Here is a 19480-nt window from a genome sequence, read left to right on the forward strand (position 1 = left end):
GTCAAAATACCAAAGAGCTGACGATTACAGGCACCGATTGGGGAACTTGCATTGCCAAAAGTACCTGTTTGGAAAGCCCAATGGCAAAGGTTTGTTGTTGGGGCCCGAGACACTTACTTATGACCTGTGCCTCTTTGTGTATTGTGTATGTACCCTCCAAGTGTCCATTACTGTAAGAACAATAGCCTTAAGCAAAGCAGATTTCATAGCAGCTTCGTTGTTTCCCCGGACATGTGAAAACTCATCCTGAGACGACCGAGAATGTCTGAAGCTATCGTTTGGGCAATCACTAAGTTGAGTCATTTCAATCAAAACCACAAATGTCAACCTCTTGGTGGCACTGGAGGAGATCAGCAAAGTAAACATGAGTCTGCACAACATGTGGTGCCAATTCATCTTTGCAGATGTTGAGATATTCCACTGGATAAGTGAACACTTTGTGACTTTCTGATGTGGTTGTACAACATGTCGCACAACCCACTTCTTTTCCAGCACACCCAACTCCCTAGCTGTAAACACGACACGTGAGAGTTTCCATTAATGCAGCGGTAGACAGTGATTGACTAACTTATAAATGACTGTCAAATAACTTGATAATAAAAGTAACTGTCAAATGCGTTTTATAAACTGCTTTGGCGATATTGTTGCTGCTAGACAATAGTGACAATATAGTCATTCAGTTGCACTAAAGGCTAAGGCACGAGTGCGTGTGTGAGTGTGTGTGCTGATGGTGTGGGGGCGTGTGCAAAGCTGTGATTTGGAGCGCAAAGGAAAGATAAAAGATATGGATGAGAGAAGAGAAAGAGTGAGGAGGGAGGACGATGGGCATGAAGTGAAGGCGGCATATAGCTGTGCAGCATTAAGACAGAGACAGAGAGGGAGAGGGGGAAAAAGAAGAAATTCTCCTCTTGATGGACAGTTAGGGACCGATCCATTATCCCCTCAGCATGGCTGTGACCCCAGTCTCAGCCGGTACAACACAAGTCATTACGGCGCGCCACACTGGTCCGTAACAACATGGTGTCCTTGTGGCGCTCATCGAGATGACAGGCTTTGATAACGACATGCCTTTGATCCGCGAGGACAGCCAACGCGAAGGCTAGTTGTGCAATGCTATTGAGTAGCGTACTTCTAACTACCACGCTCCAGCCGGATAGAATATCATGGACGACAATGACAGAAGACATTCGTTCCCTCGAGGTTGAACCATATGGTGATGAAGATTTGAACCTGTGAGAAGCAGCATATATTACATAGAGTTTTCCAATCCAAATGGCCTCATGTGATGCCTTGCTCTAGCTGTAGAGCTACTACTGAGGGAAGATGACTTGTGCCTAATAGAGAGCTGTGCTTATATAGTAGGACCAAAGGAAAAAACATGGGAAGATGTGTGAGTACACAATGCTGTAGAGCTGCTATTGTTCCAGGCAGCAGCAGAACAATGGCTGGCAGAAATTGCTTTGTGGTTAATTACAGTTTCTCAACAAAAAAAAAAAAAGAAAAGAGGGAACTCATCTTTGAATGCAGAGAATGTCACTTGACGGCTGGTAATTTTGCTGTCAATCAGATTACTCCCTAATCAGAGCGGCAGTTTAAGCTATTTTATGACATTTCCAGAGACAATAGGCTGCGCAGGGGAGGAAATGTAATTACCATCGGAGCATGTGGTGAAAAATTAATAAGTTAATTTGCAGCACCAGCAGAGAGTATCAACAGAAAAGAAGGAGAAGAAGGAGAAAGAAGGCCTGGAGATGTAAATCCATAGAGTGTCCGTGTGGAGGAAGCCCCGAGGACGAGATGTTGCAAAGTCAATCTGTCATTCCAGCTCGGTCCTTAGCAGCGGCGCTCCGGTAGGGGAGTGTTTGAATTGGTGACAAATCTCCCCTGTCCTGCAGCGTGATGCATTGCAAACAGCTACAATAGGCCGCGCTCTATACGACAGCAGGCTCACTACAGAAAAGAAAAATGGCAGACACCTTTAATAAATACTGCCTTTGAATACAGTCTGTCCCGAATCTGCCCTAGGCCAATCCACAGGGTAAAGTTATCTAAGAGCTGACATATATATGTAGTGTAATTCATGGTCTGGATATGAGAGGAACATCCTGATGGTTACCAAATCATTGCTTTATCATTGCTAGGGGGATTTTAAAAAAAAATCTCCCTTTTCCCTCTTTCCGCTCGGATCAAGGCTGAGCGTTCATGTGGCCTGGAGGGTATATTCTTGCTAATTGGCTACATCAATTTCACTCGGTTTGTAACTGTGCAACACCTCATTGCATTCTAAATGTACCTGCATAATTTGGTTGTTCTGCTTGGTAAAGGAGATTTTTTCTTTCCTGTTGTAAATTATTCTCTCAGACTGGCAGCGTCGTTAATACAGGATATATTTCCGTCTCCATCAGAAGTCCATCAAAGTTACCACGAAAGACGCCTCGTGCAAAAGAAAGCTTGCCTTCAAGCGTCCTCACTGTGCCAGCTACAGCCGAGATCTTTTTTGTTGTTGTTGTTTTCCATTCCTTCGTCTATGCTGTCTGCCATATTTTGTACACTTGAACTAAAGTGGTAATATAGACACGTAACCATGTCTACTACATTTTACAGCGTGTTCCTTTGCTGGCGTATTGCAATAAGTTGCTATTGATTCAAGATACATTATGATGAATTAATAAGACTGAGGTGATACAATGAGTATGTCTTCCATTCATTGACCAGAAGCAAAACAGCTAAAGGCTCGAATACCTGGCTTTTCCTCTCGCTCCACCCTGTGGTTTACACATATGGCAGTCAGTGAGGTGTCAGGCTACATCGCTAGTGGAAGGATAGCTATTGTCAACATATGTGGACCAGTAGATCTACTGTCATTAAACTCCGCCAGGGCAGCTTGGCTTGGCTATGACTAAATATGTACAGTAGCTGTTGGAAATTGATGTGTTCCTTTCAGAAAAAAAATCTAATCCAATGTCTCTTCATCACTGGATGTTAATACCAGCATGTTCAAATTGTGCCGTCTTTTGGTGCACTGGGTTCTTCAAAACCAAACCAGCCTGGCTGCCAAACCACGGCAGTCCCCAGACAAGTCGATGGCCTTTAGTTTAATGTGGATGAGCCACCAGCTCAGTGGTCGGCTGAGATTACATTCCTAAACAATCACAAAACCAGCAGTGTTCGCTGATTAGCAGCTTCAACCACGGAGCGGCGTTGGATCACATTTAAAGCATAGAAGTCTTATTCAGAGCCTCCATGAAGAGAGAGCAAATAATAAGAAACGCGACGAATGTCGGGGTGACAGAATGGTTGGTGTTTCTGTTAAAGCGGAGTGGGAAACATGTCATTGAAGAGGTAAAGCATTGACGAGCAGAGTGATGAAGGTAGTAACTGAAGTGTGGAGAGAAAGAGGAGTGAGTTCCCATCGGAGCTGAAGAGGACCAGAAACAGTCCTCTGAAATGAACAAACAATGTGAAAGGGATTAGATCAAATAGAGTCCTTTCTCTGTTACAATGTCAAAGCACCTGGTGTCAATGTAAAGTTCCTGTGAACTGAGCACTGCTGACCCAGCATGCACTCAAGAGCAAACGCCATGACGTCCTAGGACCGTTTGCCTCGCGAGGGGAGGCAGTATCGCTCTGCCTGTGCACCTTTCTGCTCAACACCAAAATATCAGTCTTTTCCTCCAGTGCCACCGTAATGATGACATATTTGGCATTTGGTACAGACATTCACGTTCCCCTCAAATTGAAATGCCGTTCACCATTGTTGCTTAAAAATGTTTCCAATACTTTGGGTTTTACTTGTGGAGCTAACAACCTTCCTAACAGCCTCAGCTTTGTGTCTAGTGCCAATAATCAAATGTCAGCTTGCTCACACTCTAAACTCAGACATTTCACTTGCTTAACTCCTGCTTGAGCATCACCATTGTGAGCATGTTAGCGTGCTGGTTGTAGCATTTAGCTCAAAGCACTGCACAGTACAGAGTTGCTGGCCTGGCTGGAGCATCTTCGCTTAAAGAACTTAAACATCTCTTTCAACTTCATAAACGCTGTAGCCAAATGCACCAGCATGAACGTTTGGGCGGCCATTTTTACTTGCAAAGATATGCTAATGACCGCATTAACATAAACATTTGACATCCTAAAAATGGAGTACCTGGAATCGATTATTAACCCAGAGTTTAAATAAAACTAGCATTAGTCGCGGAGTGTCATTACTCAAAGTTAATGGTAAATAAACCCAGTTGCAAAGTTTTCTACTTTTTGTTGAGCGTGATTTTTATGTTTTTCTTATACCGCAGGTGTCCTGGTATAATTACTCAACTATGTTCACCCCTTGGGCCAAGATACTGATTTATTTAAATGAGAAGATTAATGAAATGCATTACTAAGAATATAAGCATGCATTTTATGTCAAAATACCTCCCTCCACTTAACACATGGGCGGCATTAGTATAAACTCTGGGTCAGAGTTTTACTCATTTCAAAGGCATAATTTAAGGCCTCAAGGATTTCTTTTTAATAACATACAAATTTAAGCAATGAGGTAGAAAAAGCAGAAGCAGGTAATCTATAAGGAGAAGCCGCCAGTGTACGTCTGAAAGGTCCCAGGAGAAGTGCGACTCACATTGCACGTTGAGCTGGATGGAGGAGTTGGTCATCCCCACCACGTTCTCAGCGATGCAGGTCAGCTGGAAGTTGTTGTCGTCCCGGCTGATGTTGAACAGCGTCAGGTTGATGGAGTGGATGTTGGGCCAGTACACATTGGACTTGGGAAAGAGAGACAGAAATGAGAGAGTTAGATATGTGAAGGATATACGGTAACAAGGGGGGGGGTTATATTAAAATACTAAAATTAAAGTGAATTATTTATTGATTAAATACAAGTTCAAGTGAAGGAGTCCAACCTACCAGCGTGCATTAATCACTGCGGTGATCTCGTCTGAGTCTATTACTGCGGGATTAGAATGTAAAGTGGGTCATATTGTACATTTTGGCACTAATGTGACGAACCGATTCCCAACTTTTCACCTTGAAATAGCTAAATACGCGGCGCGTGTGCTTCCCTCCGGTTGGCCGGGTTCCCCGACACCTCACTCATCCTGATGAGCTGTACAGTATCCGTCCACCCTGCCACGTCGAGCCCGCGGCTGAGGTGACTTTCATCCGAGAAGCCTGGCGGCGCTTTCCAGACGCCGCTGTTCTCGTCTCCTCGCTGTTTATCTCCGTTGTTATTGCCGTGACGTCTCTCCCTTCCTCCCCTCCCCTCCCCCCCTCAGGGGGCCTCCGGGTTTGCCGGCTCACTGCGGGTTCAACCCAGGACTCCAAGTCTCTCAAAAAAACATTTTGCACAGCGGCAGAGCGACACGGTGAGCTCTGCCGCCGTTCCGTATACGTGAATGAGTCACAATGACATGACACACGCCCGGATGCTTTTAATTCTTCAGAGCGGGCTTCCCATGTAGCCGGAGCTGTCGTCGTAGCAGCGAATCCTACGTTTTTTGGGGGGTTTTAACCTTTTGAAAACTTTTAAGCCTCTGATTAAAAATTGCATACCCAAACAAAAAAAAAAGGGTGTATCTCTGCCACCACTAGGACTATTTGAAGAATTTTGGTGTCATAATAAAAGAGTATAATGCGAGTTGTGTGTTCAGATGTGTAAATATCAGTCTGTATGTTACTGGTTATGAGTAATTTAAATGAATTATACAGTTTTTATAGCAATATCTGCCTCAAAGGGTTAATCCATTGAACCCATGTGATTTTTTTTCCGATGAAGCGTGGGGTGCTTACATGATGAAGCGAGCGACACAATACAATACAAATAGATTTACTTAAAAATAGAAGCAATCCATATTTTGGACGCCAAGAGGACCTGTAGTTCAATAAAGTCCAGGGGACGGCAACTTCTCAGAAGTGTGGATATTATCTCCCAGCAACCAGGTGGGTCATTAGTGGTGTTATGATCAACGCTTCAACAATATTTGTTTCGCTCTGGTATTTGCGGGAACCTCACCAACAGTGTAAACATCATCACTCACAGTGTAACCGGATTCACTTTCCATAAGTGAACGCATGAATAATGGGATTGTGGAACCGCTGTGGAGTGCAACACAACACCGCGCCAATAACAATGAAGAGAGTCCATTCACCCCAGTGCATGATGGGAGGGTTCCCAGCGGGCCTCCTGCACCGCATGCAGATGAGAGTGCATGTCGCATGTGTTCATCGTAAGTACTTCATGTATCAAAATAAGAGCTTTCGAGACACCTTTATGAGTTAAGTCACAGCCGTTTAAATGTGTGTGTGTGTGTGTGTGTGTGTGTGTGTGTGTGTGTGTGTGTGTGTGTGTGTGTGTGTGTTGGCTGACCAGGTGTGTGTTGATGGAGTGCAGGTCGCCGACGGTCCAGTCCACCTCAGGCAGCGGTGATCCAGATCCATTGCAGCTCACCGTCACGTTGTTGCCCTCCATCACCAACACACTGCTGTGGCTCACACTGATCTCTGGTAGGTCTAGAAACACACACACACACACACACGGCCACACACACAGACACGCACAGTGTAGGTCCGCGTTAATACACACCTGTCACTGCCTGTGTCTACTTATTTGCACACAAAATGAATGAATCACTTTTCATTAATGTTACAGAATGAGCACAAAGGAGGCAGAGGGACACACACACACACACACACACACACACACACACACACACACACACACACACACACACACACACACACACACAGTAGATGGCACAGGGATGAGTCACCACCAGGAGATAATACTGCAGTCTACAGCCTCTGTCAGAATCAACGCACAGCTCCTCACATCGGATTCGCCCTCTGAACTCTGTCACACCTCTTCCTCCTCCTCCTCCTCCTCTTCCTCCTCTTCCTCCTCCTCTCCCCACTCGTCTCCCTGCTCCTCTCCTCTTCCCTCCGTATCACCCTTAACCCCTTCCTTCCTTCCTGCTGCTTTTACTGTCTATTCACCCTCTCCTCCTCATCCCCAGCCCTCCCTCTTCTTCTTAAAAAAAAAGAGAACACAAAAAAATGCGGATTGCACCTTTTTTCTCCCCCTCCCCCACTCACCACAGTTGTGGATGTACATGTTGTGCAGTCGTATCTTGGAGGCTCCGTTCCTGCAGTACAGCTGCTGCGTGTGGAGCCCGGCCTCTCCTCGCTGCTGCCACAGCTGGATCCAGCGGATGTCGCAGCCACAGTCGAACACAACGCCGTCCAGTTGCCTGGATTCAGAAACAACAACAACAACAACAACAACTACATCAGTCTAATTGCCTTGGGATGTAACGCAAAGCTACTCTCTCTCTCTATCTCTCAACGCCACGGACATGTCTGGGGCCATTTCGCATGCTTTGTCATCCAAAATAAATGAAAATGGAAGCGCAATTGTGAATGTAAAATCGGTCTGGGCCACGAGCGCTCACTGGCTTGCGATTGTGCGATGCGGTGGGAGAAAGCAAAGATGAACTGAGAGATGGATTCAAGTGTCTTTGGGAAAAAGAAAAAAAGAAAAAGGAAGCTGGGGACAAAAAAATCTGAAAAGCTCTCTTTGCCTTTTTGCATTTCGGAGCTGGTCTCCCACTGCTACGGAGTTAAAAAGAGGCTCAGCAGTCAAGCTTCATGTCACACTGTGCAACAAGTCTGGTAAAATAATGTTTGAATCTATATCATATACATAGATTTATTATTTAGTGGAGGGAGACATGAGAGGCGAGACGAGAGAGAGCGTACAGCTGGATGTTTCAGACGGGGATTCGTCGATGGCCTATCGTCTCGGCGGCAGTGTTTCTGCTTCCACCGGGGCGCGCGCACACTTAGCCGTCTCCATTAGCAACAGCGAGTCAGGAAGCAACAACCGTCTTCGGCTGCACACCAAAACGCCGCGTTCAAGCGCCGTCCGGCGAATGAGAAACAATGTCAGTGCAGTTACCGCTGTCAATACCAAAACATAGCCAAACCAGCCTGTGTGTGTGTGTGTGTGTGTGTGTGTGTGTGTGTGTGTATTCAACATAGGTGCTTCTATTGAAATCAACAGACCAGATGGGAAACAACGAAGGCCGGCATCGCGGCGTTCAAATGTGAGAAGGTCAGAGGTCGAGGCTATCGGTTTTCGGGCCGTGTTGGCGGCAGACGGGACTCATCTGGCTGCGTGTCCTTCTCGCGGGCCGCGTGCGGCGCCGGAGTCGCTCCAATCCGCATCGTGCGCCTCCGCTGCGTTTTGCATATGTCCAAATTGGAGGCTGCGATTGGCCAATTTTGTCAAAATGAATGCCCGTCCAAATGTCCTTGACAAAGGTCACTGAGATATTGCAGAAAGCATGAATAATGCATGCGGTGCGTCCAGCATGCTATGTAGAGTAATGAGAATAGATCTCCGCAGGTGGGGCTCACTTATTATCAGGTGTGCTGATGGTGTATTTAGAGCGGGAACCTTTTCCCAGTCTCCAGAAGGCAGCGTTCCCATTGAGCCAACAATACTCCTTTTCTCTTTAATGACATTTTCAACATGACAGTTATTCTGCAGGTGCTCTCTGATTGCAGTCAGCGGTGCATTATTTATACCATTCATGCTGACACCAATGATTAAAGTCAAATTCTATATGATTTGAAGAAAATTGCACATCTAATCTCAAACCACCAATAAGATGCAGTCCACACGTACATTCATGGAGTTCTTTAATTGCGGCAATTTGTGTTTTCATTACAGAACCTTCATTAGGTAACAAAACCGCTTTTCTTTGCTGGTGAATGTTTTCATCTGAGATGAGACCCACCTCGAAAAAAAAACACAATTTAATGGTAATTTTAAAATGGAGGGAATTTAAAGGACGGCGAAAATCTTTTCGTCAGAACGGTAGGACAAAGGCCGTTTATTTACATGACGGCGCTCCAGTTATTATCTTGGAGAGAATGTAGATGAGGCACATTGAATAAATAAAGAAACGCTCACTGCAACGTGTCTCTTTCCCCCCCCCCCCCCGCATAATTTGTATCAGAGTATCTTTCCAGGAAATAAAATCGAAAAACAGGAAATATCAAGCGTTCCCCAACAAGGTCCAAACGGTTTCAAAGGCCTTCAAACACCCGCAATGGGAGCAAGAGATGGAGTTGTGATGGAGATATACTGACTCTCCCGTAAGCTTTTAGCCATGTTGTTGTTCTGAAACCTCCACGTGTCAATATGTTCGGTGTAAATTCCCAGATTTGTTTGAAGTGAAAAAGAATATCAGAATATCCCCCAGTGCACCAAAGCCACCTTGTGTGGACTCAGAAGCCTACTCTCAATATGTACATATGTATATATATGTGTCTGTATATAGCACAGTCCACTCCACAGACAGGTAGCTCCCTCCATGACGGTGCCGGGGAGAATTCCTCTGCTAAAAAAGATTTCATTAAACGCTGAGTAAGTCGAGCCACGAGGGATCAAAGCTCACCGGAGCAAGGCCCTCCCCCTTTTACACTGTAATTATGTTAATTGTTAATAAGAACCACCACCTCCATACATTAGCCGCTATTCCTCTGGGCAGCGCCGATCGGGGCCAACATGCAGCTAAAAGCATGAAAATAGCAGGTTGCAGCACTTAAATAATACAAGCTGCAACCCTTCGTTTCAAAAGGCCTGGAAATGTGTTTTTTTTCCACCATCTACACGAGCTATAAGATAAACAGAAGGAAGAAAAAAAAAAAACTGACAGCAGGAAGTTGATAAATGTCTGGAGGAGAGCAGATTAGACTTTGAAAAGAACAAAAGCAAACAGCAGTGTGACCCGAGCTACAGCGAGCTAACAGCGTGGCGTTTCCTTGAAGCTGGCTAACGATCCACCCCGCTACTCCAGAGGAGAGGTAATGATCACCACCGGAGGCTGTTTTTCTGAGAAATATACACACACACACATACACATACACACATACACACACACACAGGTGCTTCGGCTGAGGAGGCAACGCTCAGCCACACGTTGTTGCCGGCGCGCTTTTGATCTCAGCTTGAATGCGCCGCGTCCTCTCCTTATGCTGTTGTCGGGAATTATTTGAGGTTGTTAAATCCTGTGTGTTTAATAAATCTCCGTATTTACCACGGGGCTCCTGATCTGGGGTGTGACTGTGGGTTGTGTTTGCCGGGCTTTGCGGTACTTTGGCTGAAAGACGTGCGGTTTGTTGCTCCGGGTGTCATTTTTACTACATAACAGTACATCCAGATGTTCATGCATATTGATAAGAGAAAAAACAATTTGTGGATCCGTCCCTGACTAGTCATAAGTAGACTTTTATTTCAGAGAAGTTAAGGGGTATTTCATTAACTATGAAAGGTTACAACAGGGAAATTACTCTAAAAGGGACTTTAAGTTGCTCCAAGTCACATTTCTTCTAGTTTTTTTTGATTGTCAATATCATTCTTTTGTGATTGTTTGAGAAAAAAAACACGACGTCATCTTTTTGTATGAGAGTTCAAGTACCTTACATATTTCACGTGTTACACTGAATCGTGTTTTTTCCTTTAATTTTCTCCAAAACTGTTCAGTCAAGCGCAACAGTCCGGGACATTCGGGATGAGCCATCACGGGAGGGAATCTTCCACTTTTCACAACGCACATTTAAAGTGGAGGCAAATTTATATTTATCTCGCTTTGATGTTCCTCAAAAAGGCAGCCGACGCTCAAAATGACTTCACATTTTGCACAGCGAATTGAAAAGTCATCTGTTTTTAACAAGGTACGGCGGAGAGTCTGTGTCTCTGTGTCTCTTTGTGGTCATTTTGAGTCTCTGCAGTCGTTCGGAGCGTCTCTGTGGTCGCTCGGTGTCTCTTTGTAGTCTCTTTGTTTCTCACTGCAGACGTTTCGCATCTCTTTGTTGTTGTCTCGGCCTCTTTAGTGTTTCTTTGTAGCCATTTGGAGGATCTTCTCGGTTGGTACGCGTCTCTTTGAGTGACATTTTGATGGTGAAGACGTGCCTGTTCAGTGAACCGTCCATGTTCCAGACCGCACTGTGCAAATAAAAGCAAATGTGTCAACAATTGCTTTTGACGTGTTAGAATTTGCAGCCAGCAGACGAGAGGTTAACCCTTGATATCAACAATGCTGTTAAAATAAACAGCCGCCATAGGTACCTAATCCACGGTGTGTCTGCTGTAAAGTGATTGAGTGAAGACGACCCACACGGCTGTGTCCACAAATATCTGCACAGGTATCTCCAACAATGTGCGTAGGAACAAAATTATCATGGTGGTTTGTGCCACGTATCGGAAATTAATGTGGTAATTTGGGGTGGCATATCAATGACAGGTGATGTCGTAAGTGTAATTGTTGGTATCTGAAAGAGGAAATACTGATTGAATGTTAAAAAAGGGTTTAAAATACGCTGCTCTTCCAGTTCCAGAAGCTCTCCGAGACCAAGAAATGCAGATCAATGAAATCTGTCGCGTAAAGTCTCGTGATTTTCATTTAACGGCACATGCCTGTTCCACAAACACACCACGTCTCGGTCGTTTAGCGTTATATCGCGTCTGCAGCCGCCGTTAACCCCTTTTACAGCCTTCTGGTTTGTTGACAGTCATCATTGCCTCTGACAAACTCCACCGTCTTTGGATGGAAATGAGAAAAAACACACAGATTTTCACGCTGTAAATCTGCCACCGCTAGCATTGTAAACTTTATGAGGCATGTGCTGCTCTCAAGGAAATATTGACAGGCGACAGTAACTAAGGGCGGAGCTTACTGAAGAGTACATTTTTTTACTCTCAGATGGTGATGAATAGTATCTTTTATTGAATCACTCCACTCTTATTTTTTTTCAAATTGCTATTGCACTACACTACCCATAGATCACTTGTCAATCAAGCCTCGTGGCCGGCAGTTATTATCATTATAGTGTGAAAGAAAAAGAGCATCATCTGACCATCATGCCATCAAATTGACTTCCCAGCGTCTTGACGCAGTTCATTGACAGTCGGGATCTGTTTATCGGCAACAGGCTGAATTAACAGATGTGGCCCTGCGGTTGTGATTTTTTTTTTAAACTGCGTGTTAAAAACTGTCAGAAATGTCAAATTACGCTCAGTTAATTTTGCAGCATGTGATGGAGGGGGGGGGGGGGGGGGATAAAGAATAGCATAGATCAATCAGAGGGAATACATGCGGATAAAGCGGGGAGTTGACACAGCCGGTGTCACACTGAATACTCTTCTCATCAGCGGGGGCTTTTAAAGCCGACAGCATTTCCCCCCCTCTGATCCTCGCTAAATGCGCTAAACAGTTGCTTCTACCGCACCGTTTCCGAGTTGCGTATCATCGCTTCAGTCAGCCGCGCGGTGCTGGCATGTCGCCGGACCACCGGCTCCATCGCTCTCGCGCTGCATCTCCTCCGCTCGTGTCATGGATGAAGCAGCACGCCGCCAAGGAATAAATCACCGCATTGTCCCAGCGCTGCTTTGCTGCGAAGGTGGAAGCCACTCGGCCCTGCAGGCTCGCTCGCGGCCTGACTTTCCATTTTTTTAATATATATATATATAAATATATAGACCCCTTCTGCTTTATTTGTCTAAGGAGCCAGACCTGACCGGCTTATCGACAGCACCACCTGCACTGCAATCAAGTCGAGGAGCGATGGGAGACCCGAGTCAGGTTCAGGGAAAGCTGCAGGTAGGAAAACATGGACGAAGTGAGCGAGAGCCTCAGGCTATTTCCTCTTCACAGTCAAACCCCTTGGCCAGGGACAGATATACTTGTAATGGCTTTTTTTGGGGGGGGGGGGAATTTATGCTTTTGGAGGTCCTGTCCATTGTGTATTCAGGATGGATAGTGTACAATCTAAAACTAATTTCATTGTATTTATGAGATACTTAACTGCGATTTCATTGCTAGCCGTCGTTCTAATTTGACATTTCCTCATACTGTTTGGACTGTATTTCAATGAGTCATCCTCTGTGAGGCTGTTGCACCCGATAGGGCAGCAAGTAACTACACACAAGCTGCTGTGTCGCCACACTGAAGGATCTACTTTCTCGCCAATAAGAAGCACCTGAATTTGTGGCTGCTTAAAAAAAACAACAAGTATTTGATAAGGTTTCTTCTTCGCTTCGCCCACATCCAGTATTTTCTACCAGGCGGTCTGGATTTTTGGGATGGTGACCTCTGCGGCGTCGAGGTTCCTGCTGCCCCCCCAAACCCAGTGTCTTCTATTGCACTTCCTCATTTTAATTCTCCTTTTTCCCCTCTCACAAGTCACAAGGCCGTCTTTGATGTTTTATTCATTGTAAATGTCATGTAATCTCAGCCAGAGTTTGCCCCGAGTGCGTCTGGGCCGCTAATGAAATGAAGGTTAAAATTCAGTAATTTACCTGTCACGAAGCCGTCTGAAATGTAAAGTTTGATTCATCCTAATCCACCGGTGGTCACGTCAGAAGATTACAGGTTTTTGATCCGTGCATATTTCATCCATATTCAAAGAAAAAGAGTCCTTTTTGCTCCGAGAGGCTTCAATGTTTGACTTTGCATCGCTGCCCCAGCAGCGCCCCGGAGAGGCGGGATTAAAGAGTCAAGGAACACCAGACGCACGTCGCTCCGGGCAGATCGATACCGGCGCCGAAGAAGGGGAATGTTTTCCTCTTTCTGGTTGACCAGATAGAATGATAGATTTGGCCATCCTCTTTGCCCTCCCGATTGGCTGCTGCCTTTCAGGCCAAAGGGCACGCGGAACAAAGAGGCAGAGCCGATTAGCCGGAGGCCGACGCGCGACGGGGCCGCCTATTGTACAGCCGATACAGTGGGAAGTTTTCAAGACTGGATCATTGAGATCTCGCCGATCGCGTTGTCGTTTTCCACCAATGTTAAAAGATATCGCAGGCAGCGTGAAACGTCGGTGCACGCAACCTGCGAAACAAAAGCGACTGTTTTGGGCAGCGACACTCGGCTCGATAGGGAGTGCCGGATGAGGGGAATAAGAGATGTAATGCACATTGACTGACGGGAAGTTCTTTATTTCCTCTTTAACCGTTGCCTCGTCATCAGACAGGTCGACAGTTGTTCCCAAGTGTGATTTTTTAATTTCAGGCTCCTTTAAAACTACAGAAAGCTCCACAGAAGGAGAGGGAGAGGGGAGGGGGAGGGAGGGCGTCCTGTAGAGTATAGCTGGATAAATTATTCTTTTAACAGTTACACACCTCTTTCTATCGAGCGAAACGTGTTTTTAAACCAGCCTAGCGCTTGAAAGCGGGGAATGTTGCGTTTGATTCCAAACGTGGCCAATCGCGGCGCTTTGATGAACGCGCGTGGCGCTTAATGGGGATTTCAGCGGAGCGTCACTATTTTGGATTACCTTTTTGAACGCCGCGTTTGATATGTAAATCTGAACTCTTTTCCTCATATTAACGAACAGCGGATCAGTTTGTTCGAGACGTCTTTCTTTACTGTACGAACGCATCCTGATCACGGGCTTGTCGTCTTTTGTTGTTCTGCGTTTTCATAGCACCCGGGTTACGCTCACCGTCTGCTGTGCTGCGCCACAAACTGCCCCGTCGGGGACATTAAAGTCTCATTTCCACGCGCCACTGTGTGCTTTCCATTTCCTCTCTTACTTCCACTTCTTTTTATTTACACTTTTCACAAAGGAACAATGCCGCGGAAGCAATTAGAGAGCAGCAGTTTAACAAAACAATGGACCTTAATGAAACATACATTGAAGTAATCCTTAAAAGCATTGTTACCGTAGTGCTTTTGAAGGGCTTAACTCCGACGGGTAACTCCGGGCTTACAAAGAATAAACTATTCCCACATTTCCTCGTCGGCGCAGGTCACTGTCGCCGTGTTGCAGCTTTGAAATTGCTACTCTTTCATTGTTAAAATAACATGAAATACAATTACAATAACAGCGCCTAGAGTGACTGAGATAACACGGTGTAGCGCCAGCGTCGTGGCAAAGGGCCACGCTCCCCTTTCGTCACATGAAACGGAAATTACTTCAGCCGGTTTGATCTCGCTCTATTTACATAATATCCTCGTGGTTCAGCAGCACGGGTGGGCACTTATCATTGATACTGCATTGTGTATCATTCTAATAATTAAAGGCTACGGGCGCCCGGTGAGCGCGCTTCATTTGGCACGATTGAATGATTGGCACTTTCCGAGCTAATACGGCTCGGGTGAGCGCGGAGAGACAGTGGGGAGAGTAATGATGTCAGGGCCACGTCGCGGACTGCATGCCCATGATGGAGTGACTCATTTCCTGTTAGGGAGGCCTGATTCCACACGGCTTCCTTTCCTTTTCGCGGCGCCTCGGCCTCGGCCGCGTCTGTGCCGCCACGCCACTCCGACTGACACCTCTTAACCAAACGCGGCAAATTGAATAGACGCGAAGCCTCGGTCCTCATCAGCATTCCCCCCGGGAAAAGCACGGGCGTCACCCCGGCCCCCTGCTTTCCATGTCGAACAACAAAGGCTCCGTTTGTTCGCGTCTAAAATGGTCGCTCGGGGGAGAAATGGGATTGCACATCAGAGCAAGTCGTGCTCCGTGAGCTGCGACGGTGATGCAGTTAAGGGAGGATCTGCGCTAGTTGTTGTGTTGCGTGTGATGTACTCTGTCCAGGAAAGTATGGTCCTTTTAAATCAACATTAATACTGTGACTCAGTAGGCAAAAAAAAAAACCCTGATCTGGCTTTTCTGGTATGTTTTCGTGTCAAAAGCTGCATTAAATAGTTATTAAGGGTCTTAAAGTGTGTTTTTTTCTCAAAGTTTCACAGTTTTTGTCACTGTTGGTTTTCTGGATTTATTTAACCTTTTGGAAACCGTGCGCGAAAATCCTCCCGCGCCAATATTAAGTCCCAGCATGCCCCATTCAGACAATCTTTTGTCTAAAAGGGGCAATAAGTAATTTTTTCATTTTTGAACCAAACGACACAGTTTTTTGACTGAAACTTCTTTGTAACAGACCAAAGTTTTGTTTAATTGTGATTTTTGTTGTAGATTCCCATTATTTAGGTCATAATTTTTCCAAAAAAGTGTCTTATTGACCGCTTAAGGAGGCATTTTTGGGAATCTGGCTCATATCATGCTGGATGTTCATAGTCTAGATGTTCATTATCTCTTTTAAAAGTGTTTTTTTGCAGATATACATTTTTTCTCTGGACTTTGCTGAACAAATACATACAATAAACACAAGTATTGGAATAAATTTGGGGTTCCTACGACAACTCAAACACAAGGACTAGAGGTCTAGAGACAAAATTGGTTCCACTGTTTTCAACGGGTTTAAACGGTTTATTTTGGGGCAAAATTATGAATGTGTAATGTAGAAAAATAACCTTGAGATATATAACATATCTTTAAGTTTCAATTCGGTTGATTTTTTTAATGGAAGCCTTTAGTATTCAAGTTTCCATTCAAGCAAAGTGGAAAAAAGTTGAAAATCAAATGAAAATTCTAGTTTTTACAGCGTCTGGCTTTAAATAAACAGTGTATTTTTTGGGGGAAGGTGCGAGGAGGGGGGGGGGGGGGGTTCCAGAGGGTCAGGAGTGCATGTGAGCCTCAATATATTATTATGAGGTGTATGTATGTGTTATGTTATGGGATATGTGCAATACTGTTATGTAATTGTTGATGTTGTTCTGGCTGAGGATGGATTGTTTGTTGTCATTGTGACTGTCAAGAAAACAGTGTTCCTGAAGATTTCTGTGTGACTCATAGTGAAAACACATTTTCAGGGCCTTTAGGAATTTTGATCTGAATAATCTTGCCATCGCTAAATTGTATTACATAACACACTCTGCATATGGAAGCAAGGGATTCAAAGCTGAGGCACTGCGGCAGCAGCAGCCGCAACAAGAGGAGCTTTAGTTACAAAACTAGCTTCTACAAAGGCCGGATTGGACAGCTGGTGAGACAACAAAAGTACAGAACTTGTACAGTCCAGTGAAGAATGAAATTCACAACCCAATAACAGGCACAATGAGGGATTCAGAGACCCATCTGCCGCCGCTGAGGGCCCGCAGTGAGATGACACTTGTGCAGCGCCGGCATGGGGTCCGCCGCCAGTCGCTTCCTCCGCAGGATGGATAAGAACGGGTCCCCAGCTTTTCCTCAAGATTGTGAAAGCTAAATGCTGAAAAATGCATAAGTATACTGTCAACGTAAGCAGGGCTTTCCACTCTAAAACGTCCGGCGGCGGGACTAGCCCCGGATCGGCGTCGCGCGGCCCTCTCGGAGGACCCGCCCCGCTTCTCCCTCCATGGAAGTAGCACAATAAGGAGGCTTGAAATAGTGCTGCATCGCATCCTGCTGCACCTCCGCTGTAAAAGGCCAGGAGGCTCGCGCTGTAAGTCACAAAGCAGATTGGCGTCGCAGTGTTCTCCCTGGTGGCGAAGGAGCAAACTCTTTCTCATGAACACGATGGCCGCTGAAATATTCATAACCAACAAGAAAACAGCGGGGTATGGGCTCCTTCCTCCTACACCAGACCACCTCACGTCCTGTGTGTCTTCATTTACACTAACGTTAAAAATAGTCACACTATCGCTCCCGTCGGGTGAATTTCACCTGATATAATGTACCTGATAAAAATACTCATTGAAATATACTCGAATACAACAATACAAGGCAAGTTGAAGTACTCTTCTTTTATTTTACCCGATAGAACTTCTCATCAAACGAAAAACAGAAGGATCAAAATCCGGTGAAAAATTAGGGAATCAAAATATAAATGAAGGAGCGATGAACTTTTTATTTGGTTCACTTGTTCCTGGACATGTGAGTCTTGTTATGTGAAGGAAAAGTCTTCCCTCAATGTTAAAACCCATCAGGGAAACGTAACTAACGTAAGGTGAAAATCACCCGAATACGTACTTGTTAAAAAAAACTGTGATTGGAGCAGGAAGACACGCCCACCTTCAATAAGACACGCCTACATATATTTAGACACGCCCACCTTACATCATTAAGGCACACCCACCCTCAATAACACACGCCCACCTTCATTAAGACACGCCCACCTTCATTAATACAGGCATACCTTCAATAAGACACACCCACCTTCATTAAGACACGCCCACCTTCATTAATACAGGCCTACCTTCAATAAGACACACCCACCTTCAATAAGACAAGCCTACATTCATTAAGACACGCCCACCTTCATTAATACAGGCCTACCTTCAATAAAACACACCCACCTTCAATAAGACAAGCCTACATTCATTAAGACACGCCCACCTTCATTAATACAGGCCTACCTTCAATAAGACACACCCACCTTCAATAAGACATGCCTACCTTCAATAAGACACACCCACCTTCAATAAGACATGCCTACATTCATTAAGACACACCCACCTTCAATAAGACATGCCTACATTCATTAAGACACACCCACCTTCAATAAGACATGCCTACATTCATTAAGACACACCCACCTTCAATAAGACATGCCTACATTCAATAAGACACGTCTACATTCAATAAGACACGCCCACCTTCATTAATACAGGCCGACCTTCAATAAGACACGCCTACCTCCATTAAGACACGCCTACCGTCAATAAGACATGCCTACCTTCAATAAGACACGCCCACCGTCAATAAGACACGCCCACATTCAATAAGACACGCCCACCTTCAATAAGACACGCCCACCTTCATTAAGACACACAGACGTTCAATACCGTCAGTGAGCATCATGAAGCTAAAGAAAGACTCACACAACTCAGACAAAAGCATCACAGTGAAAATAACGTAACAACAATCGCTCTGGTGAAAAATCACCCGACGTGTTCGAGGGTTAAGTCAACAAATGACTTTTTGTGCGATCACAGTGCCGCGACGCCGCCTTTAGGATCAGACCTGTGCACCGCGCTCGGACACATTTTAAGGGCTTTTGTACAACAAAGAGAGGAATTATAATGGCGTGCAGGGAGGAAAATTGATATGGAGGCAGATATGTGTGCAGGGAGCGATGATGAAGCGCTCTAATAAAACACAAACAATAGCCAGAGAGAGAGAGAGAGAGAGAGAGAGGAGGACTTACAGCTCGGAGAGTTGGAGGTGCTGGAAGAGCTGCCACGACAGGGTGGAGAGAGGATTCTTCGACAAGTTTCTGCAAAGGAGAGGAAGAGAACACAGCGAGGGTTAAACGGGTTTGTTTTACACGTCTCCTGTTTGATGTCACGTCTGCTCCGTTTCGTCTCACGATCTCACCTTCTTGTTTTTCTTTTGATGTGCTTCGGATCCAGAAAACCCAATTAGCGAATCTTTCCCCGGGTCATTCTGTACTTTCTCTCTCGCTTTTTCTGTTTCAGTTATTTCACTGTTGGTCTCCCAACTTACTGAAATATCCACGGTCCTGCTTCGCGTATGTTTAAGGTTGAATAAACTACATTTCTGTGATGCAGCTCACCGAAAATATAACAGAGTGGAAGTCTGAATAAGCTCGTGGGGGCAGTGGATATACAGGCGTCTATGGCTGAAAACAAGTGCT

General features: G+C 45.3%; 1 protein-coding gene across 5 annotated transcripts in view; it reads right to left on the reverse strand.

The window, feature by feature from the left end:
• The window catches only part of ntrk3b (neurotrophic tyrosine kinase, receptor, type 3b), a 158792-nt gene that overhangs the window by 76617 nt on the left and 62695 nt on the right, over positions 1–19480 (reverse strand). For all 5 annotated transcript variants that reach the window (XM_068576787.1, XM_068576768.1, XM_068576761.1 and 2 more), the window contains exons 4-7: positions 19031–19099; positions 7087–7241; positions 6362–6504; positions 4619–4760 (exon numbers count right to left, since the gene is read on the reverse strand). In XM_068576787.1, the coding sequence (XP_068432888.1) occupies positions 4619–4760; positions 6362–6504; positions 7087–7241; positions 19031–19099 (509 nt within the window). The remainder of the gene's footprint in view (positions 1–4618; positions 4761–6361; positions 6505–7086; positions 7242–19030; positions 19100–19480) is intronic.

This window comes from Clinocottus analis, unplaced genomic scaffold (assembly GCF_023055335.1).
Source record: "Clinocottus analis isolate CAN_PGR_092001 unplaced genomic scaffold, fCliAna1.0.p SCAF_1, whole genome shotgun sequence".
NCBI lineage: Eukaryota > Metazoa > Chordata > Actinopteri > Perciformes > Cottidae > Clinocottus > Clinocottus analis.